The following is a 25,284-nucleotide window of genomic DNA, read 5'->3' on the forward strand; positions in this document are numbered from 1 at the left end:
CACGTATTGTACTGTACCTAGGTAAGCATGTTGCGGGGTACTTCCCCCCCTCTTTTCTTTGGACGTCTGATTCGTTTCCCTTTTTTCCCTCTCTTTCCTTGCTATACATAGTAAGTAGCCTGTGCGCAAGTACATCCCCTTTAGTACGGTCAATACACAGGTTCTAGTTTTGAACGCCGGTTATGGGTAGAACAACAACTGTTCCTCATCGTTGGTTAGATAGAATCACCTTAACGAGCTAACTCAACCAGCTATTTTCCTCCAGGTACTTTTTTTTGGTTTCTCCCAACCCCAAACCCCTTACCCCCCCCCCTTTCCATGGCTGGCAATGAGTGAATCGGCCGGGGTGAACACATTCCATCCTTGGGAATGTGCCTAGGATCTACAGGGGGAAAAACTATAATTATACAGGCTCACGCTGGAGGTCCTAAAGAAAGAAAGAAAGATAGGCAAAATAATGGGAAGGGGGGGGGGGGCCCAAAACTCTATCCGCTATTTGACCCAATGTTGACCGTGATATATCCAAAACCAACAACCCCGTCTACCCCTAATTAATACCATTAAACGGCTTCCCCATCAAGGGTGGAATTTATAGTCATTGAGTTCCCATTCCCGTTTTTTCAGTGTACGCAGGGCCTTTTGTTCCACGCTTGGATCGATGCTTATTTTTAGGATAATCCTTGGATCAAGGAGTCGGAAAAAAGAACTCGAACGAACATCGAGATGGGTGAGGAGAGAGTAGAACAAAGGGATTTAACATTTCTCTTTTCCACCCTCTCTTTCACTCCCAACCGCCCCCTTTGAAGAAAGAAGCCTAGGCCTTGTAAGTAATAAATAAAGTTCGCCAAATGATGGGAAAAGGAGCAACATGGTCCCCGGCTTAATGATATAACTATACTGTACAAATGATCAAAAAGAAGTTGCCCAAATAGAGTTAGTTCCAGGACCATAGCAATAGGGACGAAAGGAAAACAATAAAAGATAAAAAAAAAGAGAGAAGAGAGAAAAGAAGAGAAGAGAGAAACAATTGAAAATAAAGATAAGAAAATTAGACGCAGATACCACGTAAAGAACCTGGACTGCCACGCTTTTCTATACGACATTATATCTGCCGGTTGTTGGGGCTCGAGATTCGCTGTCCGCGGCAGCAAGGGTTCCCTCCTTCAACAGCCGCATGAGTTCCCGCATTGCATTGGTAACAACCAATTCCGTGTCCCCTTCAACAAGGATGTAGAGTTTCGGATTTTCACCTGGCTGTGGTTCTTTGCCTGCAGGATAAAAGCTGCCCTTGGTCGTAATGGACGTGCCCGTGGCCTCGAGGATTTTGGCGACGTTGGTACGGTTGGTGACCGCCCATCTGGCTTTCTCTGTAGTTGACGGTTTGTGTTAGTTTTGTTCCGCATATAGATATATATTACACATGAAAAAGCGAAGCACAAAATGAACATGTATTGAATAAAAATAAGGAGAGTGTGCTTACGTGGGAAATCGTTGATTTCTAGGGTGGCGTGGAATGCTCCGGCGTCAGGACCCTTATTATCAATAGGGACGCCGGACCTCATCACGCCAGCCTTGTTCAACCGGGCATGGATATCAGCCACCGCAGAGCCAACTTTGTCAAGAGGATTATTCGTCGAAGTCGAAGTAGGAGTAGGTTTCTCCGTCTTGTGGACAGTAATCTTGCCATCGAGGTCGATGCCCTTAGGCACGCTTGGTGTTGGTGCCGGCGTTGCCGTGGCTTGGACAGCAGAGGCTGCTTTGGAAAACAGGTCGTCCTTCTTGTCTTTCTTTTCCTCCCTCTCTTCCTCTTCACCTTCTTCGCCGGTTTTGTATGTTTTCCTTTCTCGATTGCGAGCGGCATCACGTTCCTGGTCGAGACGCTCCAGTCCTTTGCCGCCAAACCCAGAACCACTAGCCTTCTCTTTGCCCGCTTTAACTTTTTCCATGAACGAATTCACCAGTTTCTGTACGGGTTCTGGAACCGGTTGCCCGCTCTGTTTCAATGCTTTGGAGATGTCCACCGAATATCTCTCTTGGTCTTCTGTCAAAAACGTCACGGCGGTTCCAGTGTTGCCGGCACGCCCGGTACGACCGGCCCGGTGAACGTAATCCTCAAGATGGTTGGGTGCATCGTAGTTAACAACGAGTTTTAACTGTTTTACATCCAGACCACGAGCTGCAACGGAAGTAGCAATGAGTATAGGGAATACACCGGCCTTGAAGTCGTCGATTGTAGAGTCGCGATCAACTTGATCTTTACCTCCATGGATGGACATGCAGGGGTAGCCCTTATGCATCAAGTCTCGGAGCAGGCCATCGGCAGCTTCCTGTCGATCGACAAATATCAATGCGCGCGCATCCTCGTTTTTGTCATCTGCATAGAGCTCACCCAGGAGAGCTAAAAGTCGAACAAATTTAGTATCTTGGTTGCGTACTTCCACAATCTGTGTAATTTCCGGTGCAACAACACTCTTTCCACCAACAATGATTTCCACGGGCTTTGCTAACGTTTTCCGCGCAAGGGCTTCCATGTTACGGGGGAACGTGGCCGAGAATAAAACAGTTTGTCGTTGTGGCCGAACATTTCCCAGGATTCTCATCACCTGAGGTTCGAAGCCCATATCGAACATTCTATCCGCTTCGTCCAGCACCACATATGTAACTCGTCGTAAATTAGTTACCCGCCCAGCATTTGCAGCGAGGAGATCAATCATTCTACCAGGGGTGCAAACAATGATTTCTGCGCCACGTTTCAACTCGGCAATTTGGTCTTTGATAGGGGCTCCGCCATAAGCGCAAACAGCCCGAAGATTCAGTGCCTTTAGAAACGGTTTGCATTCTTTATGGATTTGGGTTGCCAGTTCGCGGGTCGGGGTCATGATCAGTCCTATTGGTCCTTCCATGTTTTCTAACGGCCGCTGATCCATGATATGCCTGAACATTGGGAGCAGAAATGCTATCGTCTTGCCAGATCCAGTTTTTGCCACCCCTATCACATCTCTACCTGACATGATTGCTGGTATTGCCTGGGACTGGATTGATGTGGGATTTTCATAGTTAAGTTTTCGAATGACATCCAGTGTCTGCACTCCAAGTCCACATTGGGACCACTTCTGAACTGGTTTCGGGACATCAACCCCACGGACTTTTATTCCATCAAGTTCTAACCTCAGCGCAGCGACTTCTTCCTCCGTAAGCTCTGCTAGGTCAACCGGTTCGGTATAGAAATTTTTACGGAAGGGTTCGTAGTTCATTTTCTCGTGGTTTACGGGTGGGAGATCTTTTTTCTTCCTTCCTTTGCTGGTAATAGCAAGGAAATCGTCCGCCTCGGGGTCAATTGCTTTCATATCTATATCATCTTCGTCTCCAAAAATTGCCTCAGGTTTTGATAGTTGCGATTTTGAGAAGTTTGTCTTGTTCCGGCCGTGTTGAGCCGCCGCAGATTCGGCAAGACCAGACATGAATGCATCTAATGGGTCAGTTTCTTCCTCTTCCACGTCCATTGTGACGGGAAGAGTGGCAGTTTGAGTCTCATCTGTCATGGCAACATCACCATTCGGACTTGTAGAGGTCGTACCTTCCGGTTGAACATCGAACTGCGTTTGTCGGTTAAGGCCTTGGCCTTGTAGTCGTTCCTCTCGCTTTTCAGCGGCTGCCCTTGCAGCAGCAGCATTTTCCTCCTCTGTCCCGCCATCTTGAATATCGACATCATCGTCATCATCATCCTCACCAACACCGTCGAGCGCCTCGTTAGCATTCGCTTCGGCCGCATCTTCTAGGGAAGGGTCAGGAAGCTTCGCCAGCTTTCTCTTGGTCAATTCCTCGTCGCCAAAATCTAAAGCTCGCTTGGAAGAAGGCTTGTCTAACTCTGCTCCTTGTTTAACACCCAAGCCAAAGCCACTTATGTTTCCTCGGGCTTTTAAGGTTGTTGCTACTCGATGAGTGGAGGTTAGTTAGTTGGCCCAGCCAGAAGTGAGAATGAACGGACTAGAAGAGGAGTGAACCGGAACTAGATGCTTACCAGAAGGAGTGCTTGCAGAAACTGAATATTTGTTAGCCTTGCTTCCTGCAATCGAAAGTGTGGATGTTGCAGAGGAGGCAGCGATACTTGGGACGCTGATGTCCTTGCCTAGTAGAGATGATGGTTCTGGAGATGGTGCTGCAGCGCTTTTTGCAACAGACTTGGGGTCGTATTTCCCGGCATATGGCGCAGGCGCAGGTGTAGTTGTTGGAGGGGTTGTGGGAGTTTCAGGGGTCGCGATCTTTTGAGCCGAAGCTGCTTTCTTATCAATCTCATCAAGTATGCTCCGCGCACCACCCGCTGCTGCAAGTTCTTTTTCTTTCCGTTCACGTTCGGCTGCGATCTTCTCTTTCCAAGCTTGAAATTTGGCTCGTCTTTCAGCCTTCTTTTCCTCGTCTGTTTGGGCGGGAGCTGGGATTGGAGTAGAGGGTTTCGACGTCTGTAAAATCAATGTTAATTATAATTTCATGTCCGTTACAATACGTTCGGCTTGGGACTAACCTCTTCGGGCCTCACGCCTGAAGCCTTATTTGAAACCGGTTCTCTGCTATCATCCCGTCTATAAGCGCGCTTGGAGTCAGTAGAGTGGCTCCGTCTTCTCCGCCCTCGGTCACGGGATTCATCTCGCCTGCTTCGATGCTCCCTATCGCGACTTCTGCGACGATAGTCTCTATCGTCGTCAGGGTCTCGTGAACGGTATCTGGTTCTGGAGCGGTCCCTCTTACTGGGGCGATAGGTGTCTTCGTCCCGGCGGTCATCTCGATCATCGCGCGAGCGATCTCGCCTTCGATAAGAATTTCGGTCGCGGTCACGGTCGCGGTCGCGGTCACGATATCGCCTCTTGAAAGCAGAAAATGTTAGTTATAACCTGCTGGCGGAACGACTGAATCGGAGAGAGACTTGCCTCGGGACTTCGGGACCTTCGATGTCCTCTCACATCATCCCGGCGACTTCTATCATTCCGGTCCTCATCCCTGCGGCTCCGTTTGAACGAGTGGGTGCTGCCTACAGGCGATGGTGAGCGAGTATCCCGAGCCATTTCGTAGGCCAAATCTTTGAGTGAGGTATTACTGCTGGATAAGTCCAACGCAAACGTGGAGAGCACAAGACGGCGGTTAGCTCTACGCAAAAAAGAAGCACTCTTGAATGACCACCATAACCCTCGCGGTGAGCAAAGGAAGGTACCCGAAAATGATCCGGTCGTTATCTGCCGGAGAATGTGCGCTTTCGCACTTATTTACTGAAGTTGAGACCACTGGTAACGACAAATTGATTGTTTTCTCACGATGGCGACAGTTTGGGAGATATCTTGGCAGCACTATGCCCAATGAAGCTAGATCAAGCCGAGGCCCCACACCTTGCTATTTTCAGCCAACCCAAAACAAACCCCAACCTCTCCCTTGATTCTCCCAACCTCATCACGTCGCATCGTATCGCATCGTATCGCATCGCTGTTTACTGTGGAAAGGAGGCAGTCCGGATGCAATAATTGGGCAGGCAACATTGCGCCACGTACAATTGATTTGGGTTGGTTTGCCAATACCCAACTTATTTATGGTTGGCCTTGATATTGAATATCCTCCTGTCCATCAACAATGACTTTCGCTCTCGCCCGTCGTGGTCGTGTGCTCCTGAGATGTGTGAACTTGGTTGAAGCCAGCTCCACTGGAGCTCGCATGGCCGTTGCCAATGCTCCAGCATACCGATCTGTTATCGTCTTTTCTCGAAACCTCTCATCCTCATCAAACGCTCGCTTATTTCGTCGCACAATCCCAATACTCTCAAAGAAAACGTATGCGACAGCTGCCCGGGGAGCCAAGGCTGGTGGTACAACAACTTCGAAGAAACCAGTTTCCACTCCAGCAAAGAAAAACGCTAAACCCACTAAAAAGACAGCCAAGAGGACTGTTAAAAAGTCAACCAAAGCGAAGCCCAAAGTAAAAGTTACCCCGAAGCGAAAGCAGCTGACCGAAAAGCAAAAGGAAGCTTTACAGAAGAAGAAGGCTAGAGAAGCGATCGCAGAACTCAAGGCTACGGCACTTGAGCCCCCAAAAAGTCTGCCAGAAACAGCTTACATACTCCTTCAACAACAACACAAGCAGTTTGCGGGCATTTCTGACACCTACAAAAATTTACCGTCAGAAGAGCGCCAGGTATGATGCTCCCCCCATTTTACTTGCTTTTCGAATTACCTTCCTTTTTGCTCCATGGTTCCTAATGGATTAATCAGCGCCTCGATGAAATTGCGGAATCAAACCGGGCTGCAAACAGAGCTGCGTTTCACGACTGGGTGAATCGCCACACCCCTCTTCAGATCAAGGAGGCCAACGCGGCCCGCCGGAGGCTGCGCCGATTGCTCAACAAGAAGAGAGGTTTCATGGAAATTTCGGATGATAGGCAGCCCAAGCGACCTGCCAATGCATACATGCACTTCGTGAAGGAAGTATCTGCAAGTGGAGACGTGTCTACCAGTGACCGGATGAAGAAGTGTGCAGAGCTATGGCGAAGCCTATCAATGAGCGAAAAGGAGGTATGCAGTAATTTCCTTCAGTTATCAGACTTTCCTTTTCAGATTCCTTGTCTTTTTTCTTTAGAGGCCCCTGGTATCGACCTCTTCTCCCATTTAATCATATATTTTTATTTTGGAAACCTCGTAGACCTTGCACGCGAAACTGACATGTACATTCCACAGAAATACCAACAAATGGCTCTTGAAGCAAAGAATCGATACATTCATGACTTTAAATCCGCTTATGGCACCGACCCTCCGACTAGATCTAGATCGGCAAGCCCTGTGTAGATGACTGTTTCCATCAAGCCGAAATCTTGTAATTTTAGCAATCAATATCGTATGATGAGATATTGTATTTCCCGAGCCTTCGCTTGCACTCTTTCCATTGACTCTGTGTGATTATGAGTTTGTTTTTGCAGGTTCCCCCGCGGTCAGCTTTCCATTTTTCCTAGCCCGCTATTCATGTGAGCGCTCAAGAGAGGTTCAACGGATATGGAAAATGATTTCCAACAAATGTCCTTTTTTTTTACTCGCGTTCTATTTTTATTCTACCTGTTGTGTTGCCGTACCTAATAGTGGTTTACGGGTGTCTTATATCATCTTTTGTTATTTTATTCCTTTAACAATATTGTATGGAAATGGACGGATGGAAGATAGGTCTGTCTTATCGGTTCCATTCTCCCTTCTCTATCTCTGTTACAAGATAACATGTTAGCAATATATGGTTTGCTGTACCCTTCATTTCTATATTGGTAAAAAATCTTGAACGAGCAATGCATTTATTTTGTAACGTTATTTCTGCGGAGGTTGGTGTGGGAAGGGGAGGGGGGAGGATTATTATTTATATTGGTAACTGTGTAGAGCTTACCAGAGTCAAGTCAACGTGGCTTAAGTTAACCGCTTTAATTTTTATCCCCAAGTGGAAAACTCTGCCTCCTTGTGCTCAAAGTTATGATCTTATCAAAGTCTGGCCTTTTGCTTCCAGCTTCCCTCCATGTTTTTTTTTTTTTTTTTTTTTTTTTTTTTTTGTTTTTCTACCCTTTTCATCATAAAAAAAAAAAAAAAAAAAACAAATCTTGACCGCAAGTTGCCGGAAGCTCCAGGAGTGGCACAGCTGGTGAGTGAGCTGTTATAACTACATATGCCTTGCTGCCTGACTGGATCAGAAGTGGATTCAGCAAAGTGTGCCCTCGAACCCCTGGGGGGGGCTTCGTGTGTTCCTTTTTTGGCGGTGATGTGTACTTGTATGTATATGTACCTAGGTATGTATGTATGTATGTACTGTACAAACATGGAGCCCCATTCCAATATGCCGCGTCTAGCCCAAGGGTGCGTCTGCGGCTTGTGAGAAAAGGAAAAAGAAAAGAAAAAAAAGTCGAACAATCAATAAGTAACTACTTGAAAGATAAGCAAAATGATGGGTAGATCAGCTGGAACACTAGTTAGCCATCGGGAGGACGTATCTATCGCCGTCCTTCTGGCTAACTTTTTTTTCAGGGTCCATATGTTTCATATGGGGATAATTGCTGAAAGTTGACGTTCTGGGTGAATTTTGGACGTCCAATATGTGTGTGTGGAGAAGACATATTTGCTGCTCCCACATCTCCAGAGGATCCTTTGAAGTACAGAGTACGTACTGGAGAGGTTGTTAAAGGTTATTTGGCCAAAAAGTTTCCAGGAACGAGAAGCAATTACTCAGTCGCAACCAGACCGGCCGAGTCGCATAGCCATTGCGCGTTGCCAGCGTGAGGCTCAACGAATGCTCATGCACGCCATCGCGGAACCATATATCCCCTTTCTTCTTTCGCTTCCTCAAATCCTTTTTAGCCAGACAATTGGCTGTCATTAGCTTTATCTAGAGGGCTTCCTAAGCACCTTGGTCTAGGGCAAAACTCAGCATGGAAGCCGTGGCATGTTGCAATAACTCGAGAGCAGCAGCACTTGGGCTGGAGCTGGTCAGAAATCTCAGGGGCATAGTTGGCAAGCCCTCTTCGCTTGGAGAGACATGCAGAGAGAGAGGATTCCGGAAGCTCCATTTCTCAGAATCTCCCATCCTTTTTTTTTCTTTTTTTTTTCTTTTTTTTTTCTTTTGGCATCCGCTGTCATCCACCACAAGCAAAACGCGTTGCGCATGCTGACTTGCAGCGAGTTTGCAAGCTCGACATGTAACTGCAAGTCGCGGTAGGGTCCGCCGGGGACGTGCCGGCCAAGAGGAGAGCAGGAGAAGAAAATGGTGACGGGGACAGAGAGAATTGCCAGCCTATGAGGAGTTGTTCTTGATGCGGTGAAGGGCGACTAGTAGGGTTTGAAAAGTTAGCTGCTGGAGAGGGTGTTTTTGTTTTTTTTTAACAAAAAAATTTTTCGAGGGGGGAGGATGATGATTCTATGACAATGTTGTGGCCTGAATGAATGGCTGGGAAATTTGTTGTCTCTTGTTTTGAGATATAGATATATATGTATATGAGGTAAACGATATTGCGAATAGAAGTAATTACTCGTTGTTGCTGGTTAAACATTAAAGTTTGTAACGACATCATCGCCAAACCTCGCCGGGATAGAGGCGCGAGGTGGATCATACATGCTCTGTTAATGATGCAGGCTGCTCGACGACGGACACTGCTTGACGGCGGCGGGTAGGGCTCTCCGCTACCGCTGTGCCTAACGGTGCCTATCTCCTATCTTGACTCTGCTGGCGCTGTTCTGTTGATGGTCGCTGTCTGCCCCCACTCCGGCACTCCCCAGCCACCATCACCATCATCACCATGCCCCATGCCCTGGGTGAACTCCAGGGTTATATGCGGAGCAATGGTCTTGGGTTTCGAAAGGACAGGAGAAGACACAGCAAACAGTATTTCTTGCTGCCGTGCTATATATATATATATATAATCTTCCTTGCGGGTGTGTCCTTGAATGCTGGCCTCCCCAGCCCTTTTTCGCTAATTCTTTTTTTTTTTTTTTTTGCTTTTTCTTCCCACCCGGTGATAAGGCCATAGATACACAGAGATACACACAGATGCGAAATCACAACAATAATAAATCAAAAAACAGTGAGAAAAAGCAAATACAACCAACACGATCACGAAACCAACCAGCCCCCAGGACGATTGGAGCATATCTTCTTCATTTCCTTCTTCCACCCCGCGAGAAGAGGACATTCGTCGCCATCACAACCAGTCACTCCTCGTCCTCGCAGCAACTGGTCGCTCGGCCTGTTCCTTGCGTGGGTTCCTCTGCGCCAGTCCCCAATCACCACCCGCCCAACACACCCTCCCCAACTGGCGCCCCGGCTGCCGACCTGCCCTCCACCTGTGGCCCTTGTCTGCAACACGGCCGTCGATTGGTGAGCCCCGTGTCGGATTCGGATGTGCGCTCTTGGAGGAGGCGGGGACTCCAGCTGCTGTGTGCTCTTTTGCTGAACTTAACGCGTCTTGGACAACTCCTGCGACATACTGGTTTCGAGAACCTAGTGCTGATCGCGACGCTTTTTTGACTCTCTTGATCCAGCGTCCCTTGTGACCCGTTCGCCAGTTCCGCCAAAGTGGGAAAAATAAAGAAAAATAAAAAAGTAAAAAATAATAAAAATAATAAAAATAAATAACTTGCGCCTCCATCCTCGGCTGCTTCGTCTTCTTCCGACCATTTACAGGGACTCCCTCCTTCATCTCAGATTTGCCCGCTGTGCCTTGCTGGTGCTGTACGGTACAATTAATTGCAACCTCCCTGTTTACCAGCACCCTCCCCTCCGTCCCTGGCTCCGACATTTCTACCCCGGTCGTTGGCCGTCCAGTTGCCTTTGCGGCCTTTCGCTTTGTCGAACTTGTGTGTGTGTTGATTTCGATTGGTATCCTGCAAGATCGCAGCTCGCGCCAGCCAAAGCCTGCAGGACCTTGCTAAAGACGCTGCTGCTTCCATCCCATCAGAACGCAAATTGGATATCTCGGCTCTTGACTGGTTCCCGCCACAGGGAGCTTGGAAGGTCGAGTTCAGGATAACGGGAAAAAAAAAAAAAAGAAGTCGTAAAAAAAACCAAAAGTTTTTTCCCACCTTGGATATCTAAACAGTGAGGGAAAAAAAGAGGTGGCTTTATTTATCTTTTTATCTTTTTATTATTTTTCCCTCCTTTCTCTCTCTCTCCGTATTTTGATCTGGGGACGGCTTCTGTTGAGTCCTCATTTTATTGTTTATCGCAAATTCTTCTAGATTTCGGACCTTGAATCGGCTCCACAACAATCATCATCGTCCCCCATAATTTTTAACCCCGCTACAACTTACCGCCTCTTCGCATCGATAACCTTCATTCAGAGCGTGTTCCTGTCACTGTCATTAAAAGAAAAGAAAAGAAAAACAAATAAGGGAAAAAAAAATCGCCATCCATGTGTTTAGAGATACCCCTCCTCGCTGGCTCTCTTGACACTTGCAATCGGTGCAGCCGCGCTGTATACGACCGGCGCCGAGCCGCACAATAATCTGGCATCTGCGATGATCGCGCCAGTAAACCTACCTGGCCCCACTAAGCCAGCGCTTGCTCGTGAGCTCCCCTGGTGCTCCGGCGATATTATGATGAAGTCGCGAAATGGATCCTGTGCTTGGAATGGGGTTGGGAAGGCCCACGAGGGCTCCGTGGGAAGGTCAACTGAGTGCTTGAAGGGCGCGCTGCGCCGAGCCGGCTTTATGAAGATGAGCTGCGAATCGAAATCAATGGTATGTAACTGTATCGGATTTGGAGGTTTTGTATTGTTTCTTTTTTTTTTTGCTTGTTTTTTTTGTCTTTCTTTTTAAGCTTTTTCGTTTTATTGAAATCGTCCTTCTCGGATGCCATGTGGCCGGGTTCCATTGTCCTGGAGACAAAGCCATATATCTATATAAATTTCACATCCGTCACTGGGACTTTGTGATTACGCTACGGCGACTGCGGTTATTCGACAAGCCATAATGCTGGCTTCAGCCATCGTTCATCTCCTTTTCTTTGACAATTCAGTACTAATTTTATATCTCAACTACTTTCTTCCTTCCTTCCTTTCTTTTTTTAATGTCCCAACACTAACCGGCACAGTCACTATTCGACTCGGCCTATGCCGCGTCATTGAAAGCCTCCGCGTTGGTCACCGACATGTTACTCACACTTGAACCTGCGCCCTCGCCGTATGGCACTCCCCCTCCTCCCTATGATAATGTAATAGCCGACATGCCTCCTGAGTACATGGGCCGTGACGAGTTTGACCATTGCCGTGTTGGGATGCCAGCATCTGCTCCTAGGAGCGCGGTACGAACTGAAAAAGTAAAGACGGATGGGGCGTTGCTTGGCGATTCCGTAACGCCACTACCGATTGACCTCAACGACACGTCGAAATTCCGATCGCACCCGAAAAAGAAAAAGGGGGCGAAAAAAGGCGCTCAGGATCAGTGGACTGAACCTGGTAATGGAGGTGACAAGGGCAATGTAGCAGGCGGTGGTGAGGATGGTGGAAATGCCGATGGTAGCGCCGGAAATGGCGATGCTGGCGGCGCTGGCGGCGCTGGCGCGGGAGGAGGTGGTGGCGGCGATGATGGTGCTGGTGGTGGGGGTGGGGATGACGAAGGCTGGGATGATGGCGGCAATAAGAAAAAGAACAAGAAGAAGAAGAAGAAGAAGGAAGAGGAGGAGGAGGAGGAAAAGCAACGTAAGGGAGAGGAGGAAAAGCAACGTAAGGAGGAGGAGGAGCGCAAGGCGAAAGAAGCAGAGGAAGCCGCTACCGCTGATAATGCAGGAAATTCGCTCAGCTGGGCTGACGATGCCAATCCAGACGATGACTGGAGTGGATTCACGACGACAACAAAGAAGAAGAAGGGGAAGAAGAACAAGGCAAGTACAACCTTTGGTTAACACGGCCAAGCCATCACTAACAGCGCAAAGGCTGCTGATCCCCCTGCAGCTGAAGAACCCCCCCAAAGCTCCTTTCAGGATGTCAATTTAAATGACGGCGTCCCGCAGCTGGATTTATCTTTCGACACTGGCGATACGAACAAAACCACCGGATTCAGCTTTGGCGGCTGGGGAAATAGTTGGAACACTGGCGCTAAAGGTGACCTGGGTCTTGCTGATAACAAGGCAAAGGACGAGAAGAAAGATGATGGCGTTGATACACTGGATGCATGGGCTCCCGTTGGAAAAAAAGGAAAGAAAAAGAACACAACCACCAACAGCTTCGAATTGGGCGACCTGGGCGATTCAAATGAGCTAGACAATGGTACACGTGATGCAAACGCTGATGAGAAAAAAGAAGAGGAGAATACTTGGTCATCATTCGCTGTTGTCGGCAAAAAGGAAAAGAAACCGAAAAAGGGCGCTGGTGCTATAATCGAAGAAGCGCCGTCCAACCCTGAGCCTGTTTCAGGGCCTGTTCCTGTAGATGAATGGAGTGGCTGGTCGACGTCAACGAAGGATGACAAGAAGAAGAAGAAAATGAAGGGCACAAATCCCTTCGATGCTATTGAAGAAACACCAAAACAGTCTGAACCTGTTGCCGAGCCCGCCGGTGAGGATGATACCTGGGGTACATGGGGAAACAAAGCCAAAAAATCAAATGTGAAAACTGTTGGGGAGCCTCCCACGGAGCCCGACCAACCACCGGAACCTGTCGATGAAAGCGCGTGGGCTTCTATCCCAAGTAAGAAAGAGAAGAAGAAGAAGACTAAGAATATCACCGAAGAACTATCGAAGGAGGAAGCACTTGCCCCTGCTCCTGATCCCATAGTGCTAGAGAACGATGCGGATTGGGCGACACCGGCAGGGAAGAAGGGAAGGAAGAAAAAGGGTAAACTGGTCGCCGAAGAGCCCCTGGCTCCCCCACCTGCAACGGCTGATCCTGATCCCGTTGACGATCGGAGCTCGTTTACCGTAACTGGAAAGAAAAAGAATGGTAAGAAAGGCGCTGTAGCAGAAGTGATAGAAGAAGACAAACCAGTAGAGGAGCCACCCCCGCCCCCGCCCGAACCCGAGCCTCAGGCGGACACTGCTGACGATTGGGGGGCGTTTGCGTCTTCGACGAAGAAGAAGAAGAACCCCCCAAAAGGGGCTGTGGTAGAAGAGGCAGTGCCAGAGCCGCCTAGGCCTTCGGCAGAGCCCGTACCCGGACCAGTCAATATTTGGGAAACTACCGCTACCAAGAAGAAGAAAGGCAAGAAAGGGGCTGCAGTCGAGGAACCAATCGCAGACCAAGCTCCTGAACCCGAGCCCCAGCCCGAAACCAAGCCGGAAGCCGAACCTGTCGAGGACTGGGGATTTACCGCTATCACTACTAAAAAGGGTAAGAAGGGAAAGAAGGGTGCTGTTGTAGAAGAGACTCCGACCAAGGTAGATGAACCAGCCGCTGCCCCCGAAGTGAACACCTGGGACGCGGGGACATCAAAAAAAGAGAAAAAGATATCCAAGGGTTCCAAGATCGAAGAGGCTCCTGCCCCTGAACCTCTTCCTGCGGGAGAAGATCTTGATTGGTTTAATGACGACTTTGGTGATGGTGGCAAGGTTACGAAAGTTGACTCCAAAAACTCAAAGACCAGCGGAGGTTCAGGCGGTGGTGGGGATGGCTGGGGCTTCGGCAGCTGGGGTTTCGGAAGTAAGAAGGACAAGAAAGGGAAACAGAGCTCTATCCTTGAAGAATCACCGAGAGAAAAGGAAACCGAAAACATCACCGCTGTCGTAGAAGATGACCCCCTTAGCTGGGCCACTACTGCTACTGCCACTGGTAAGCAAGGCAAGAAGAAGGGCGCTGCTCAGGCGAAAACCACGGAAGAACGACCTCCTCTTCCTGCTGTCCCAGATGCACCTGAACCTCCAGTCGATGATTCCTGGGGATGGGGAACATCAAAAAATCCTAAGGATAAAAAGGGCAAGAAGAACAAAGCCGTAGAGCTTGAGCCTGAACCGGTCCCAGAACCCGAACCACCAAAAGTTGACCCTGAACCGCTCATTGAGGTTGACGAAGTGCTAACTCCGAAAGAGAGGCGAAAGAAGGAGAGGGAGGCTAGGAAGCAAGCGGCTGCCGTAGCCGAATCTAATGACAACAACGCTGCAAATGCTGTTTCTACGGATCTGGTCAAGTCTCCAGCACTTGATGACAACTCATGGTGGGGAGCTGCTGCAGATAAAACGAAGGGTAAGAAAGGAAAAGACGCCAACGAACCACCACCTCCAGCTCCAACACCACCAGCTCAAGATCTTGACTCCCGGACAACCACAGTTGACGTCGAGGAGATTGATACGTGGGGTGCATTTACTGGTTCTGGAGCCAAGACCTCGAAAACCAAGAAAACATCTCTCTCTCGCACGACCTCAACCACGTTGAAATCATCTAGAGTTGAGGACAGTAAATCAACTAGGGCCAAATCTAGGGGGTTTGAAGTTGTAGATGTCACAGATGAGTTCAAGGAAAAGGAGGAACCTGTTGAGGAGGTCAGTGCGGCCAAGGGAGTAAAAAGCTTTTGGGGAGGCACTTTTGGTGTTGCTACGACGGCTACTTTCACCAAATCTAAAACCTCCAAAACAAAGGAGGAAACAAGTCGAGAGGCTGTAGAGACGGCCCCAGATAAACTTGTCAAGGAGGAAAGTAAAGATAGCGTGAAGAAAAAGAAAACGAGCGCTGTTGACGCTGATATGGCCGAGCTACAAGCGGCTAGCGCTACAGCAGCTGACAAAGCAACCGCGCCAAGCGCGCCAACAACAAGGACCACGACGACATCGACGACTGGCATCAAAAGTACTGGCAAAACATCGGTCGCGGAGCGGATTAAATTACTTGAGGAGAGTAAAAAGCGCGAAAAAGAAGCGGCCAAGGAAAAGGAAAAGCTTAAGGCGAAAGAAAAGGCTTCTGCGCACACTGTTGTTCCTCAGCAGCTGGCTTCCCCACCTGACGTCAAGTTGACCGTAGAGCCAGTCGCAAATGATCCACCCCCATCCAAAAAGTCATCAAAACCAAAAGCATCAACGGTGCCAACTAAGTCCACGTCAAAGAAAAATAGCGCTACTGCGGCCGCTAGTGCCACGCTTCTCGACGAATCGAGCACTCCACGCGATTCGGTTCCTGGTAGTTTCCCGGGCGCATATGAGGACGAACTGGTCGACATGGTTGATTTGGCTCCTCTTCCTAAATCAAAACCTACGCAATCGCAGCCGGCAAAGGCTCCTAAGAAGAGCAAGAAGGCCTCTCCTGTCAAACAGGTTGCAGTGGATGAAATGGCAACTCCTCCTCCGGTCACTGCTCCTGCTGATGAAAATAAAGCTGCCGAAGCTTCCCCCGATATTGCGACGGCCAAACCTGCTAAAAAGGAGCGTCCCCGGGTTGAACGTACAGCTGGAGCTTCTTCATGGGGATTCTGGGGCGCTGCTCCCAAGAAACCCGTAAAGAAAGAATCCAAGCCAAAAGACGATGCTGAACCTTCATCTTCTGTGAAAAAACCAAAGGAAAAGCCACCTCCTACTTTGACCAGGTCTAAATCCATGGCTTCCGAAAAGAAAACGCCTGCGGCTACGGAAAAGGATGTCGAAAAGTCATCTGGTTCTGACGAGAAACGCCCTAGCACTGGCGCTCGAGTCTCACGACACAGCAGAGGCATGAGTTTTTCCAACTTCATGATGGGAGGTGCGCCACCCGTCAGAACCAAGTCAATGAAACAAAATGGCACCTCAGCTTCGAGGCATAGCTCTAGACGTCCGTCAGTTGACATTGATGACTCAGGTATTCTTTCTCCGAGTGGCGGCCATGTCGAAATGCCGGGGAAAGCAGCGAAGCTCATGGGCGTGAACGGCACCAAGACTCCGAGAAAGGATGTCAATGGTAAGAAACGCGCCTCCAGTAAGTTTGGCCTGTATCCAAATATTCATCCTCGTATTGCATGTTCTAACAATCGTTTTCCAGGAGTCCCTGACCCATATGCAATTGACGATGACGACGACTTGGTTATGGTCAACGGAGGGGATGGGCCTGAAGCAATCTCGCCAGGAAACTCCCCAATAGATTCGAAACCTCATCGACGTAAATCTAAACGTGAGGTATGTAATTTGAACTTCTGTCCCCATTTCCCTACGCGTATCGTTTTTATAAAACGAATAAAGTGTGCTAATATAAAACTCTTCGTACTACCAACAGCCGAAACCTGGAAATGCGGATGATGATATTGTCATGGTTGAACCAGGCTCCTCTGGACGTCCGGATGTAGTGTCCGGCCCTGAGGATTTAGCTTTTGTGATCGACCCTCCAAAAGAACGTGCAAACTTGAAACGATCAAACACCACCACTGCAACTCCGAAAAAATCAGAAGGTTTGCTAGGACTGTTTGGCTCGTTCCGCAAACCTACGACAGCACCAGAGCACTCTCGATCACGGTCTTATCGTGAAGAAGATTTGAGAAAGTCAGTAGAATCTGACAAAGAATATGCCCGTCGCGTTCGACGAGACAGACGCCGATCCACTAAAGTGGAGACGGATGGCGAAGGTTTTACTACGGATGCGGCACCCACAACGGAGGCTGAGGATGCCGAAGCCAGAAGAGCTGAAAGGAAGGCTCGACGTTTGTCGAAGTACGCTGAACAGGAGGCCCGAGCGGCTGAGGACAGAGAAGCAGAGGAACGGCGCGCGAGGAGGCGAGATGTTGAAAAAGCTAAGATTCGTGAAGCGCGGGAAAGACAAGCTAGAGAAGACGAGGAGAGGGAACGAGCACAACGACATCGTGAGGAGAAGAAAGCTCGCCGCGCTGCAAGGTTATTGGAGGAGCAGCAACGTGAGGAAGAAATTCGACGAATGGAAGGCAAGCGTCGCGCGAGGGAGGTAGACGAACTTGAGGAGGATGGGAGAAGAGTAAGGTCGGATCGTCATCGATCGTATGCTGAGAAACCCCGAGATAAATACTCCCATGATGAATACGCGACGGATCATCGTCGGCATCGTTCCCATCGTTCTGGTGACGAAGCTGCCAAATCCCGTCGGCGAAAGTCTGCCGTTATACCAGGAGAAGAGCATCACACTCCTCGTCATGGCCACTCACGCCATGCTTCTAATGTGCCGTATCCCGGTATCGTGGGTGCTGGGAAGGATAAAACGTCGTCATGGTTGAATTCTCAATTGACTGACCCCCCCGAAGCACCTCCTATTGTTCCCACGGTTATCGACGTCCCCGTTCCTCCAGGAGATCCTCACGCCCATTCCCTATCATCTGAAGAGGAAGCAAGGCGCATTGCCCGTCGTAAGGCGCGACGACACTCCAGGTTTAATGGCGTCGATGATGCCGAAGCTTCAGAACGGCGAGCCAGGCGTCACGAGTTACGATATTCCGTCCGTGAGCCCCTCAGGAGCAGCGAGGGTAGTGGTGAAGGTGATCGATATGGCGATCGTTATGCTTCTGACTATCATCGCCATTCATCGTATACCAATGGCACTCCGAAGCGATCCAGTTGGTTCAAAAAAATTACAAATTTGTAGAGTCATTTGAAACTCGAATTGGAACCCATCGAACCATTTTCTCTCCAAAAATCGACTTTCTTGGCCATAGCCTTTTCTCTCTTTGTTCACAAGATTTTGCTAGGTGTTTTGTCACACGGGTGTTGTCGCAACAAATGCGGGCGATGGAGACGCTTATGTGGGGCGGTAATAGAAATGCGTTACCTCTGACCCCCACCGCTTTTCCTTTCCACGCCACCTTACCTTTAATAATGGAGGTTCCTTGTCATATGGCTTGTTTTATTTTGTGTATATGAGCTTTTGGATCGTTTGCATCAGAGATTTACCCCGATGTGTGTTTTCTGACTTGGGTTATGTTTCTTGTTTTCTTTTGACTTTTTTTTTAATTTAATTTTCTTTTTGGATTCCCCCTCTGCATCTCAGACTGTGTTCAAATCAGCAAATCGGCTGAGTTTGTTTTTGATCAACTTTTTTGTTTGGCGTCTGTCACATTCCCGTTTGCATTACTTCTTGGTTGACTTACCAACTCTGGAACAAATTCCCCGCCTGTAACCCCTCTTCTAACGTATATATATGATGTTACGCTTTTCATTTCTTTTACTCTTCGTTTTTGGCCTTTGTTCTATTGTTGTTTCTTTTCGTTTCTATTTGCATATCCGCCGTCTGCTGGCTATTTACGTTATTTTCCCCATGATTCAAGAATATTTCACCTTCCTTCGCCGAATTCCTCAGTACATTTTCTTGGTTTGACGTTTTATGACAAGTAGGGACTGTGATTTGCTTGGGCATGTCCATATTGCATTATCATATGGTCGGTCGGTTGGTCAGGCTCGGCCCGGTTTATTGTGCATATACATGGATTTTGGCGGCAATCATTGGGCGGATTAGTATTCGGAGATTGAGATTGGCAGGGCATATCATAGGACTTCCGCTTCTAGGCTTAGGATTTCTTCTCTGTACTTCACTGTCTCAATAAGCAATGTGCAGTTATTGACCCTAATATTCGTTGTTTCTTTTTCTCAAGACTCTTTGAAATCTCGGATCAGGTAGATGTCACATCGTTGGACGGAGCCTTGATCAGATCAAACTAGGTAGATATGTAGGAGAGGCTGACATATGTTCATGTTTAATAAATATTTTTATTTCATTCTGTCGTCCGGAACATTTATGCTTCCGTAGTGAGTCCGAAAAATCTTCACAAGAACATGATATATATTCATCCAGATGGATTCCGTTGCGAGTAGTTAGGCAGGTTAAAGTATGGAATCAACGCAGGAACCATGTGGAAATCCGGGAGAAGGAATATCAAAAGAATTACAGAAACTCATAATTAACCGGCTCAAAGGGAACGAACAGCCGACAAATAGATGCACCAAAGAAAATTCCCAATGATACGCCATACAATCATTTACAATTCAAGACCCATGAAGCTTTTGTTTATGTTTTTCTTTCCGAAATCACGAAAATTCAAGCTCCGTAGACGGTTTCATCCCATCATCACAATGAAAGAAAGATAGGTATAGAAGCCGAATGCATAGACGTTAAACCTGGGATTCACCTGGAAGTAGATTGCCCTTGACGGCGAACATTTTCCCCGTTGTCGCAGCCACGAAACCGTCGATTTGTCGCGAATATTGCTCGACTTGTCTAGTATTCAGCAATGTCTCTAACCTGCTGGGTTCCTGGGGAAGTTTGAAGAGTCGCTGCCATTCATCCTCCGGTAGCAGCGGTTGCTTCAGCTGGGTACGTGTGGCGTTCTCGGCTTTGCGCTTAGCCTGCCATTGTGCAATCTTGGCTTGCTCGCGTGCAAGAGATCGTTGGTAGAATTGGAAGTTGTTGTTTTCGGTGTGGTGAGTTTCGATGCTTTCGAGGAGTAGATCGCAGTTTTTCTCCAAGAATGGATCAATGCTCAGAGAAAGGCTGTCGAAGTTGGGAGTCAACAGAGAAGACGAGGAGTAAGGTCCAGAGGTCAGAGCGTCAAGGGATGGAGGGAAATCCAAGGGTTCTGAAGGAGTGGGGGTTGGGAGTTGGTGGAGATAGGATGTGAGAAGGTGGGAATTATGAATTTGAACGGGGAGTTCAACTAAGATGTCTTGGTATCGAAGGTTCGATTTCTGGAGCCTGTGATCGATGGAAGCAAGTGTTAGTTAACCCTGATTCTATAAGAAACCATCGGAGGAAGTGGTGGCAGCGTCATACTGTTCGCTCGTGAACTTGTTGTCCTTGAATGCGGCCATAAACTGGGGTGATAGTCTAAAAGCCCTAAGTGCCAACGCGCCCTGAGAACTACGGCTAATATCATGAACTAATGCCACCGTCCGCTCATTCAGTTCTTTCTGATAGTAATACTGATTCTCGATGACGTTCAAATTGACAAAGTTCCCCATGTTTGCACTTGTGTACCATCCGACATTATTGGCATCAATGTTTACCTCCCGCAACATTTTAATCATTTCAGCCTGATAAACTGTATTCGATTTTGCGCGCGGAGCAACAGCAGCGGAATTTTGGGAAGCATTATCGAAATGGGACTCGGTTGGGATATCGACAACTGGGAAAGGGAAACAGTTCGTGACTTGGAGTGTCCCTCGCACATCCATACCGACAAGTGATCCGGTTGCGATAGTAGGGAAGGCCTGGGAGCTATGTTTGATGATTTTCATCACAACCTGAGCCACATGTAAGCTTCACACTCGTGCCTCGCAGTCGCCAACTCGACATAGAAATTTCTTACCAGCGCTTCCACTTGGACCGCTTTGAGTGTAGCATCTTTCCTACGACTGGTTAGTGAAAGTCCACAAAACAAGGAGAAAATATACATACTCCGCCATATTTGCGACAGCGATAGGTACCAGATAAACTGAATAATAAAAAAAAGGATGATGCTGTGGTTCAAGGATCTTGCTTGCTCGCCCGTGGCCTTTGTCGACGAAGCTTGCTTTTGTGTGGGTTTTTTGGTCGTCAAAGAGGCTGAGCCCGATTAGGTCTAGTGTGAGGTGAGGCTTTCAAAGTTGCGATTTGAGTTGGAAGAATCAACTTTCAATTACTAGTATCAACCACATAAAGTGTCAGAAAACACTAAGTTATTCTATTGAAGGTGTCTAATTTCAAAAATGACATCATGTCAGGGCTCAGAATTCCATCGAGAAACCCATCGATATGGGCAGAAAAATATCCTCCAGGAAATCTCTGTGTATTATCCTCGCTCTCTTCCACAACCGGACCCCTCGTCAAGTGTCTGGATAATGTATACTCACTACTCCCTATCCCCAAACACCATCATCTAAGTTCATCCGATTCTCTTTGCTTATCCTATCTATGAAAAAGCTATATCCATGGCGGCGCGTGGCGTGACCCGGCTATTACATCCATTTCTTTTGAGCCCACGCTTGATGCTCTTGCATCCGATTGCGATTCCCAGACTCTACAAAGGGTCGCTGCTTTTGCTTCAATCGACTATCGTTTGTCCGCCCACCCCAATTTCCCCCAAGACCCCACCACCACTGAGCCGACAGATTTGCGATGCGCAATCCATCCCGACCACCTCAATGATGTACGAAATGCAATCGCGTATTTACAGAACAAATTCGAGTTTGGAGAAAGGTATATTCTGGTTGGACACAGCTGTGGCGCTACTCTTGCCTTTCAAACCGTGATGGGAAGTGTGTTAAATGCAGAATCTAAACGCAGTGAGGCCACTGAGATGAATATAGAGCTGCCAATCGCAATAGTGGGTGTTGCGGGAATCTACGATCTGCGTTCACTCCGTGATACTTTTAAAGATATCGTCATTTACCAAGAATTCATCAAAGCTGCCTTCGGTTCTGATGAAAAACTATGGGATGGAGTTTCACCTGCCAGAGTGGAAGGACAAACAAGTATAGAAAACTGGTGGGCAAACGGCAGGTTGGCTGTGTTAGCTCATTCTGAAGCCGATGAATTAATTGACGTGGGACAGCTAAGAACCATGGCCAAAGTGATAGGTAAATGGAGAACAGCGGGTACCAGAGGACTTCCTAGAAATTTACTCCTTCTTGATGACCTGAAACATGGCCATGATGAGATCTGGAGTAAAGGGGATGAATTAGCTCAGGTTATTGCTAAGACGGTTTTTGAGCTGCAACGATTGGAGAAATCGTGATTTCTATAATTCAAAACGTACAAAGAGCACTGGTATATTTACTCAAGGACCGTTAATTCACAGCGTTGCCCCGAAAGCCACCATACGGAGCTCGAACGGCACCGACAAAAATTTATTCCATCCGGCGTGAGGTTGAATCTAGTATGCGAAAGGAATAATGAAAACAGATCAACAATATATCTAACTCCACAGAACTCTTTCTCGGGTTTATTTCGGTAGCAAACCGCATTTCCCAGCACTGGGAGACAAGGCTAAACTACTAGTTCCTTCACTGTCAGCCAACGTTGAGTGGCATAGATGTGGTCTTAGCCCAAAAGTTTCCAATCGCATTCCAAAACTCCATTGCCAAACTGCGGTTGGGATCCATCAATATTTGATGATAAAGCGCTCATTGGTGTTGACCCAAAAGCAAAAGTGCTAATATATGGCATTCGCCCAGTCACTCTCGCCATTTTACCCTCATATTGCCTTTTTGACCTGGAGGCTCCCATTTTCAGTCTACCATTCAGCAGTGATCGGAGCTGTACCAGGCCCATTCTGTGCTTAGCAGAAGTGTTATCCAGTGTGTACCTTTATTTACGAGAAATTTACCCAGTAAAGGAAACCATTTCCGAGAATCCTCAGCTTTTAGCCCACGACAGATTGATGGGCATTCGCCTACACACTCGCCCACACAGGCAAATTTGCGGAAATATTTCTAGTTTAAGCCGATTTTGGGCATTTGTTGAATGTGATGTGCGATTTGTCTTGAGACTCTGACGTCCAACCAAATTTGGAGCTTCATCTGGAGTTGCTGCATATTGCCCAATTTTGGTTAGCGGCACCAAGCATTGTCCACTCAGCCCTGATATACTGTCGTGGATAGCAAGAGTTGACAGGATATAAAAGGGATGACCATTTTCAATGAATGGGGAGACTGAAATGGGGGCATTCATATCGTTTTCTTTCCGTTGCCCTCACCTACCGTTTTCAATACTTTCTGATTTAAAAAGCGGGGGACTTGATTAATCTACAATGCATTGGTCGCTGAGCTTGCACCAAATGCTTGGTAAGTACGAAAACGGAAGACAATGATATAGGTTGGTTACTCACGGTTTGCTAACAGATGGCAGCTTTGTTTTCCTACACCGGTCTCTGTTTTCGAGCCGACATTCGAGCCGATAGTAACCGTGATGGTAGAGTTGATCTTGATGGAAACACGGACATAGCTCATAAGCTGAGCTCCTCAAACCATGCCGGGGCAATATTTCTTGCTAACATCGGTGACACTGGCCGACGGTGTTCTAAACTGGCACTGCGCGGCAGCCCTCCGTCCAATGAGAAGCTTGCTGCTTGTAATGATGCTTCGGATGACATCCAACGGTCCGATCGATATATGGCACATCTTCGAACGGTGCCTATTCCCAGATTAACTCCAGGCGCTTATGGGACTGTGTCAGTTGGAGACGCAACAGCACGCAAAAATGTTCGTATATTCCGTCGCGAGGGGTCGGAATGGTTAATCACACAAAACGATCACAAGTTTACTCAGAACCAGCTGCAACTTGGTTTAAACCTAGGCATCGATGCTAGGGACACCAGGAGGCCAGGTGGATGGGATGGAAGAGTTAATGTTCACTTTACAGTTCACGATCGAGGAAAGATATCAGCCGACAGTGTGAAGCTGCGGGTTGCACCAATTTTAACTTACCATCATTCTCAATCGGTTCAGCAAATTTTCGCCACTGCCGGAAATGATACCTCTAACTTTTTCCAAAGAAAATTTGTGTCTGCTCTAGAAGCCTCTCTTGCCGAAATGGACGTCAATTACCCACTCTTCAAGTTCAATGCGTCTGATGACATTTGGGCTCAGGACTTTTTTGAACCAGGTTACACGAGCATGCCTGGTCCATCCGGACCAGTGACCTTGCAAGTCATGATACGTTCCGCTCAAGACGACCGCGTTGCTGGGCGTCAAGTATTTGAATACCTACGTGGCTCCGGTACAGGGGCAGTCCAAGACCGCGGGGGATCGCGTGATGAGATCAACTCCATGGGCAATTTGGAGACTATTCCACCCCACAATTTCAACGGCAAAAATTACACAGCTGGGCGCATTGTTCTAGGCACTCACGGGGCCCGAAAGCCATATATCTTGAAATACATGTTGGCACAAGAAATTCAAGATCCTCTGCTGCTTGATACCAACTGGCTTGCGGTCGGACATGTCGACGAGATGCTCCAATTTCTTCCTGCCAATAATTCTCTCGGATGGGCCATGCTCGTCCCTGATCCACAGGCAGGCCTAGCTATATTACGAAAGACTCAGTCAGCCGGTTATGGCAATATCCGGGCCTTTTCGCGCCAAAATGATACAGAGGGAAACCCTTCTGATCTGTTTGGGATTCCCTGGGGCCTTCATGGGGTACCAAGCTACACGATCGATGACCTCCTTTCACAAAGCCAAATCATAGAAGCGAACGCCAACTTTGCCAGGAGTATCAGAGGCACCGTCAACCTTCTAAAACGTGAAACTGGCATCACAAATGCAGACATACACGGTGTACCTGCCGTTTTCCGCACTGGCCTCACGTTCCCACCAAATGGCGGGATCAGGCCTGAGAGGAATAATAACTCCGAGTTGGCGGGATCGCTGTATCCTGCTTCGATCAACGGCCAAGTTCTTAGTAGTACACAATACTTGGCGCCTAATCCGTGGGGCCCAGTTGTTGATGGCAGGGATATCATGGCAGATGCGGTATCGGAGGTTTATGGTAGGTTGGGTTTCAAAGTCAATTTCGTGGATAATTGGAATTCGCATCACACTTGGGGCGGCGAGGTTCATTGCGCTACCAATACGATCCGCAACGGGAATTATCGCTGGTGGTAAATGCCGAAATGCTATGTTTTCCCTTTTTGTGCGTAGTGGTAGCGTGAAATAGAGTAATTGGAAACAGAGATTCTATATTTTTATAACTGAGAAGCGATCTGTACAATCCTTGGAAAATAAATGGCAGAATCTAAGGGAAGTGGTATGTCCATGAAAATTACAATCCTTCCATCTACATAAAAAAAGCGCATCTATCTGGCAGATGCTCAAAAACATCATTCCACCAGCATTGATAGTCGGAGTTTCCAGCATGCCTGATGTTGTCCCGACGATTATATTCGCTCACCAAGAAAGCCCTTGCATCCCGGT

At 47.9% G+C, this 25,284-nt stretch overlaps 8 protein-coding genes across 8 annotated transcripts; 4 read left to right on the top strand and 4 right to left on the bottom strand.

Moving 5' to 3' along the window:
- Positions 1–742: 742 nt before the first annotated feature.
- On the bottom strand, positions 743–5,060 carry HCBG_03277 (pre-mRNA-processing ATP-dependent RNA helicase PRP5; the record flags this gene model as incomplete). The annotated part of the gene is made up of 5 exons (XM_045430326.1): positions 743–1,367; positions 1,481–3,931; positions 4,022–4,460; positions 4,523–4,861; positions 4,959–5,060. 5 exons carry the CDS (start codon positions 5,058–5,060, stop codon positions 1,093–1,095), a joined length of 3,606 nt encoding a protein of 1,201 aa, XP_045288469.1.
- Positions 5,061–5,616: 556 nt separating this feature from the next.
- HCBG_03278 (uncharacterized protein) lies at positions 5,617–6,821 on the top strand (the record flags this gene model as incomplete). Its single annotated transcript, XM_045430327.1, has 3 exons — positions 5,617–6,174; positions 6,252–6,551; positions 6,714–6,821. The coding sequence occupies 3 exons, from the start codon at positions 5,617–5,619 to the stop codon at positions 6,819–6,821; spliced, it is 966 nt and encodes a 321-aa protein (XP_045288470.1).
- Positions 6,822–7,916: 1,095 nt separating this feature from the next.
- HCBG_03279 (uncharacterized protein) lies at positions 7,917–9,049 on the bottom strand (the record flags this gene model as incomplete). The annotated part of the gene is made up of 4 exons (XM_045430328.1): positions 7,917–7,963; positions 8,229–8,352; positions 8,673–8,828; positions 9,029–9,049. 4 exons carry the CDS (start codon positions 9,047–9,049, stop codon positions 7,917–7,919), a joined length of 348 nt encoding a protein of 115 aa, XP_045288471.1.
- A 648-nt stretch (positions 9,050–9,697) lies between these two features.
- Positions 9,698–10,294, bottom strand: HCBG_03280 (uncharacterized protein; the record flags this gene model as incomplete). The annotated part of the gene is made up of 1 exon (XM_045430329.1): positions 9,698–10,294. One exon carries the CDS (start codon positions 10,292–10,294, stop codon positions 9,698–9,700), a length of 597 nt encoding a protein of 198 aa, XP_045288472.1.
- Positions 10,295–11,012: 718 nt separating this feature from the next.
- On the top strand, positions 11,013–17,986 carry HCBG_03281 (uncharacterized protein; the record flags this gene model as incomplete). Its single annotated transcript, XM_045430330.1, has 6 exons — positions 11,013–11,234; positions 11,587–12,217; positions 12,317–12,391; positions 12,446–16,363; positions 16,427–16,560; positions 16,658–17,986. The coding sequence occupies 6 exons, from the start codon at positions 11,013–11,015 to the stop codon at positions 17,984–17,986; spliced, it is 6,309 nt and encodes a 2,102-aa protein (XP_045288473.1).
- Positions 17,987–19,090: 1,104 nt separating this feature from the next.
- On the bottom strand, positions 19,091–20,876 carry HCBG_03282 (eukaryotic translation initiation factor 3 subunit 3; the record flags this gene model as incomplete). Its single annotated transcript, XM_045430331.1, has 4 exons — positions 19,091–20,086; positions 20,165–20,634; positions 20,700–20,739; positions 20,789–20,876. 4 exons carry the CDS (start codon positions 20,794–20,796, stop codon positions 19,507–19,509), a joined length of 1,098 nt encoding a protein of 365 aa, XP_045288474.1.
- A 202-nt stretch (positions 20,877–21,078) lies between these two features.
- HCBG_03283 (arylformamidase) lies at positions 21,079–22,106 on the top strand (the record flags this gene model as incomplete). The annotated part of the gene is made up of 2 exons (XM_045430332.1): positions 21,079–21,212; positions 21,293–22,106. The coding sequence occupies 2 exons, from the start codon at positions 21,079–21,081 to the stop codon at positions 22,104–22,106; spliced, it is 948 nt and encodes a 315-aa protein (XP_045288475.1).
- A 1,014-nt stretch (positions 22,107–23,120) lies between these two features.
- Positions 23,121–25,241, top strand: HCBG_03284 (arginine deiminase type-3; the record flags this gene model as incomplete). The annotated part of the gene is made up of 2 exons (XM_045430333.1): positions 23,121–23,154; positions 23,219–25,241. 2 exons carry the CDS (start codon positions 23,121–23,123, stop codon positions 24,973–24,975), a joined length of 1,791 nt encoding a protein of 596 aa, XP_045288476.1.
- Positions 25,242–25,284: the final 43 nt, after the last annotated feature.

The sequence above is a fragment of the Histoplasma capsulatum genome (genome assembly GCF_000150115.1).
Source record: "Histoplasma capsulatum G186AR genomic scaffold supercont2.4, whole genome shotgun sequence".
In the NCBI taxonomy this organism is placed as follows: domain Eukaryota; kingdom Fungi; phylum Ascomycota; class Eurotiomycetes; order Onygenales; family Ajellomycetaceae; genus Histoplasma; species Histoplasma capsulatum.